The following is a 6000-nucleotide window of genomic DNA, read 5'->3' as shown; positions in this document are numbered from 1 at the left end:
CTCCGCGATCTTCGTGCGCTTCTGCTCGAGGGACCAACACGCGCACTTGTGGTCCGTCGCTCTGGGGGAGTGGGGGAGAGGGGAGGAGAGAGAGAGAGAGAGAGAGAGAGAGAGAGAGAGAGAGAGAGAGAGAGAGAGAGAGCACTGACTGTCCGGCAAAGTCATTTAGGACTCATGTTCAGCTGTCAACAACAAACAGCAACAGCCGATTTCAGATTCACACTCACACACACGGAATTACCTCAATAGCCTAACATTACTAACATACTCTGACCACAACACCCCCCCCCTCTCTCTCTCTGTGCGTGTGTGTGTGCGTGTGTGTGTGTGTGTGTGTGTGTGTGTGTAATGTACATTGATGATGATGCTCACTGTTTAATCATGATTACAGGGAAAAATAGCTGAGATGAATTTTAGATCAGTTCGTGTTGTGTCGAAACTACAGTAGTTTAACTACATCTCCCTTTTGTTCTCTCTTCTCTCTTTCCTTCTTTCTTCCTTTTCTTCTTTATCTTATTTTTCATCTTCTTCTCTCTCTTACTGTCTCTCACTGTCTCTCTCTCTCTCTCTCTCTCCATTTCTCCATCTCCCCTTTATTCTCTCTCTTTCTTTCAGCGTGTATCTCTGCATCTCTCTCTCTCTTTGCCTTTCTCCGTCCCCGTCTCTCTCTCTCCCTCTCTCTCTCTCTCAGCTCCGCCCCCCCTCGGTGTGCTTTTCTCTCCGCTGCTCTATCTGATATCCCCCCTGAACGTGAACAGTTTAGCTGAGGAGCGCTGCGCTCTGCTCTATCCAAACCCGGAGCTCGAGCTCCTCCGTAACAGCCTCGTCGCTTCACGAGGAGGTGGAGGAGGAGGAGGAGGGGGGTCTCTCACACACATACACACACACACACACGCGCGCGCGCGCAGATACACGGTTGTCTCGCATCGCTCTGGAGGAAAGCGCCGTTTCGACTTTAGAGCTTCCACTTTCAGCACCATGGAGAGCGCTCTGGCTTCTCTGGCTTCTCTGGCTCTGCGCGCGTGGCTCGTTTGGTCTTTACAGCTCGTAGCGCCCGGTTACGCTGAGGTGACTTGCTCCTCGTGCCCGTGGCCAGCTCGAGTCAGAAACACGGATGTAGTCCAGCAGCTGGACCATGGCTTTGGACCCGTTGTGACGCTGGGGAAGTCTTGGAATCGCGCTCGTGCCGAGTTTCGCCCCACCGCGCTTGTTTTGGAAAGTGCTGGAGAACGAGAATGGAACTCCAAAGTGGTCGGGAAAACGGACGGGGAAGTGCTGCAGGGAGACCAACCGACGTCAAGGCGTAAAAGAAGCGGACCAGGACCGGACACTGCCGCACAATTGACCGGAAGCAGAGACCCCAACCTGGGAGACCCTGAGACCCCTTCGGATGAGCGCGCGAGGAGCCATGGGCTACTGCTGGACGGCCACAGAGCCAGCTCGGACGGCCGCTGGAGCCGCGACGACGGCAGAGCGTCCGGTTCGAGACTGGACGATGCCAAACTGACCAGCAGCACTTTCGCGCTAGCTGGAGACTCAGCACATAACCATGCTGTGGTCTACTGGACCGGCCAGAACAGCAGCGTGAGTGTCTCCCTACCTCTATCTCTCTCTCTCTCTCCCTCTCTCTCTCTCTTTATATATATATATATATATATATATATATATATATATATATATATATATATGTATACTCACAATCCTATAATGCTCAGCTGCTTTATAATCTTTCAGACTGTATAATATAAATATATATATATAAATCTAATATATAATCTAAGCTTGGGCTCAATTGTAACCCTGCTGAAAATCCCTGTAGTGCAGGTTTAAGATTAATCCTAGTCATAGAAACTATCTCTGTCTTTTCCCTGTTGCTCTCTCTCCTCCCTGGTTTCTGTTCTCCTTCTCTCTGAACTCGCGCTCTTACTTTATCATGATGACCACTATGCTTTCTTGCATTATTTGTTGATAATAATTGTGTGTGTTGTTTGTGAATTTGTGAAAATGTTCACTGGGTGAACAGAGCAGTCCGCATAAATCCAGTGCTGGATTTGGTTGAGAAACCCATAATGCCATCCTGAAAATACTGCTATAGTTGTGCATCGATGAGCTGATTAACGTGGGCTGCACGGGCTGCAGTGTTCATGTTGAACTGATAGAGCAAAGTCTAATAGCCTATATGTTGAAAGGACATGCATAGCCTGGAGTGTTGTTTTGCATCTGTTGCCTGCAGTTATGCGCTCTTCAGACCACAGCACAACCTGCTTCAGTGCGATTCAGCCATGGTTCCAACAGGAACTTATAGTCACAGTGTTTTCTCTTTAGCTCTTGGTAGCAAGAAAGAATAAAGTTTTTAAAGAAAGTGGATTTTGAGCAGATTTTTTAACAGGAGGTGCTGTTACACAGGCTCTCCAAAAGGGGGCGTCTAAAGCTGAAGAGTATGACCACTCGGGCCATTGGGCTTTACCCCAAGGGCTTTTTTATAAGATGCTCCTAGACAGCTGCTAAGAGGGCCCTGAGGATGAGGTAATGCAGCCTGGTTCAGGGAAAAGGCCCAACATTAAACTCCTGTCATATCTAGGCTAACAGGACAGTGTGCTGATATACAGATCTGGTCAATGTAAAACATTTTTTTTCAAAGACAAAGTAGCCTATATTAATAGATCCCGCCAATAACAATAGCTATTAACACCCTAATCAGAAGGCTATTATTCAGTGATTAATATTAAAACTTCCAATTTCTTAACTATTATGAATTATTTGCTAACTGCATTGAAACTTAAATATTTCATGACAGCTTGTTTTGTCATTTCTTTGCACAATTTGAAACAGTCTGCTACCCTTTAATGTTAAATGGCCAGGGCCCAGAGACAGGCTCAAAGTGTTATTATACACCTCTATAAGCTAAGAATGGCTCTACCAGTTTGCATTGAAGTCCCTGTAATTACTGAATAATAAGCCGTATTATGTAACAAGCCTGGGATTTTAAAAGGTTAATTTCCTTTTATTTTCATTTTTCTTGAGATGTGTCATGAATGCACCTTTCTCTTTTACATGTTTAATGATAAATTTGCACACGACTGATGCACAGATGTTCCCAGCTGTAAGACGCCAGGGCCTGAATTACAGATGAACTGCTCTTGCGTCAAGCTTGTTTCAGGCAAATCTTTTCACAGCATGAACTTAAGTGAGCTTGCATCTTCTCTCTAGGATGCTTGGGCTGTTGTTCTGCTCTGAAAAAAAAGAGAATTCTTTGGAGCAATTAAACACTTTTGGCTCCCGAAAGAACCTTAAAGTTGACAGGGGTTTCATTTTTTTTAGAAACCATCTACTGAAAGTTTCTATAGAAAAATAAAGGTGATCTTCCAGGGCCACAACCATTTTACCATCTTTTTTTTAGGAAGCATTTATTACCATCATAATAGTGAATGGTTTCAATATCATGTCTGCAATATTATTGTGCCCACGTTCCAATATGAACTGTAGCCTCTGTGATGCCCCAAAGCAACTTAATAATGACTGCTCACACTGCTTACACTGCACCATGCAGTCCTTTGACCTGACACACTGGACTGTGCAGACCAGCCAGAGTGCTTAGTGAAAGTTGGGAGGTAGGGATTGGGGGTGGTTGTGGTAACCACAACATCCAAGAAATTTTGGGTGTGGGAAAAGAAACTTATTAGGATGGGAACAAATTGAGTTTGTGCTAAAAAAAGTAGAAGGTGCTGGTATGGTCTTCAACTTTGTATGATGGTTAGCTTATGGGTATGAAAATGCAACATGAACATGTGTCGTATGTTTTACCACATATTACGTGCGGTAAAAATATGCATTACCTATCGCAGGGCATAATGGTAGTCTAATGGTAGTCTTTGCTAGCTAGCTTGTTTTGTTTGTTTTTTTTTTCAAATCCAGCATCAAAAATCTGATAAAAAAAAAAAAAAGTTGTCCTCCGATGTGTTTTTTCTGTATGTGATCATGTCTGGGCCTATGAGACTAGGTGTTGGTGAACTAAGTATAATGAGCCACTTTTTATAAGTTATGATTTAACAAATGTGTATTTATTCCAGACATGTGTGGAGTTTGCATGTTCTTCTTGTGTCTGCGTGGTTTTCCTCCCACAGTCCATAGACATGCAGTCAGGAGAATTGGAGATGCCAAACTGCCCCCAGGTGTGAATGTCTGTGTGTTTGCTCTGGAATGGATTGGTGTCCTGTCCAAGGTGTTACCTGCCTTCTGCCCAATGACCACTGGGATAGGCTCCAGCAACCCCTGTGACCCATGAGAATAAGTGGCTAAGATTGTAGTATATATGTATGTATTACAGATTTGGAAGTGTGACCCATCAAAAAAAATGATTAACTGTCACGACTTGCCTCTAGGCAGGGGTAAATTGAGCAAAGAAAGGGGTAAAGGTGAGGATAAAATGTGCCACACTTAAATGCCTTACCTACAACAAGCACAAAGTCGAATCACTCTATTGTTTCTCCACTCTGGTTCCTATTAATCAAAGTAGTATTCATAGAACTAAATATTAATACTGATTATTGGAGGCCACCATAAACCAGCAAAAATTATTAAAGGCTTCTATGATTTTTTTTTTTTTTTTTTGCGGGGCTCGTGAGGTGATTGGGAAGTTCACTCTGCAATTCATTATCCAAAATCTGATGAGTCTTTGCCCGTCTCTAATAACCTGTACTGGGAATTTCTCCTTGATTAAGTTTCTCAATGTATCTCTTTAATGTTATTCCATCTGTCTTTTCCTCCTGTGCATCAGGCCGAATGGACTTGCCTTCTGACTCTTGATTGGCTGCTCCTCTCAGATCCTCCAATGGAGCTGAGCCTCTATTGGTTTTATCTTTGTAGTTTCTTGGTATGATGGAAACTGCAATATTGCTACAGTACAACAAGCAGGACTGCATTTTAGCTAATTATGTGGCAATTTGTGGCATAATTTACCCCACAACCTCTATTTTGAGAAAACTGCTCAACATATTTACTACACCTAACATTATGACCTAATGTTCAAACTTATACTGCTAATTACTGCTACTACTATAACTAGTATGCAAAAGTATCCCAAACCTACATAGTTCTTTCAGCATGCAAGACTGATAACATCTTAATCTTTATAAGTTCACTAGGCATGAGAAAAATCACATTTTGGCCCTGGTTAGCTCACCAATCTCTTTATATATTCATCTCTTTTAGAATTCCTGTGAAATTAACTCTCCTGAATCTGTGAAACTTAATTTTCCTGTGTATGGCTGCTTAAATACCAAGGGTGGCTAATTTTACCAACTGGCTCGATATACCCTGTAGTTGTGATTTCCATTTGATAGCATCATCTGGATTGGCTGCACTACTACACTGGTATCAGGCTTTTGTTTTTGGAGTGAGAAATCACATGGTGTTCTTTGGGTGCCTAAATCTGTGTAACATCACTTACTACAGCATAGAGGATTTGGTGTTTGATGATCCTACATTTTGCTATTATCCCTGCTATATAAATAGGTACAAATGGTTACATATTTATTAGTGAGTGTGTTTACATGCACTCAGTGTTCTGATCATAATCAGATTTCTGCAGTTATCTGATTATTCAAATGGTCATGTAAATGCGTACTCCAATTTCTTAGATCAGTGTAAGGTTTAGAAATCCTATTAAGAAATCCAACAAAGCTCCGATTTTAGCTCAGTAATCAGATTCTCAGTGCATGTGAACTCTTACTCGGATTTCTTTCAGATTTCTCAGTCTGCACATGTGTGAAAACAGACTTCGGCATCGGAAATAAGTGAACAGCATTGTAGTAAGATGGTAGCAAAACACTTTTGGAGTGACTCGGAAACAAACTGAATGTTTGATGAAATTAAGGATTTACATATTCTTCATCTTCTAGGTGATGAATGTTCATATTTTCGGGTAAAGTGGTGCAATGTCTAAAAAAAGCCATGGCATGAAGTTTGAGTTTTTGGTTCTTGCAAAGCAGAAATCTGATT

General features: G+C 42.5%; 1 protein-coding gene across 1 annotated transcript in view; it reads left to right on the top strand.

The window, feature by feature from the left end:
* Positions 1 to 776: 776 nt before the first annotated feature.
* Positions 777 to 6000, top strand: part of sorcs3 (sortilin related VPS10 domain containing receptor 3) — a 424538-nt gene continuing 419314 nt past the window's right edge. Inside the window, exon 1 of the mRNA XM_017724487.2 lies at positions 777 to 1584. Coding sequence (XP_017579976.1) covers positions 979 to 1584 — 606 coding nt within the window. The 5' untranslated portion in view covers positions 777 to 978. The remainder of the gene's footprint in view (positions 1585 to 6000) is intronic.

The sequence above is a fragment of the Pygocentrus nattereri genome, chromosome 12 (genome assembly GCF_015220715.1).
Source record: "Pygocentrus nattereri isolate fPygNat1 chromosome 12, fPygNat1.pri, whole genome shotgun sequence".
NCBI classification, from domain to species: domain Eukaryota; kingdom Metazoa; phylum Chordata; class Actinopteri; order Characiformes; family Serrasalmidae; genus Pygocentrus; species Pygocentrus nattereri.
Note: the sequence above shows the minus strand (reverse complement) of the source record. Positions and strands in the feature narration are given on the sequence as shown.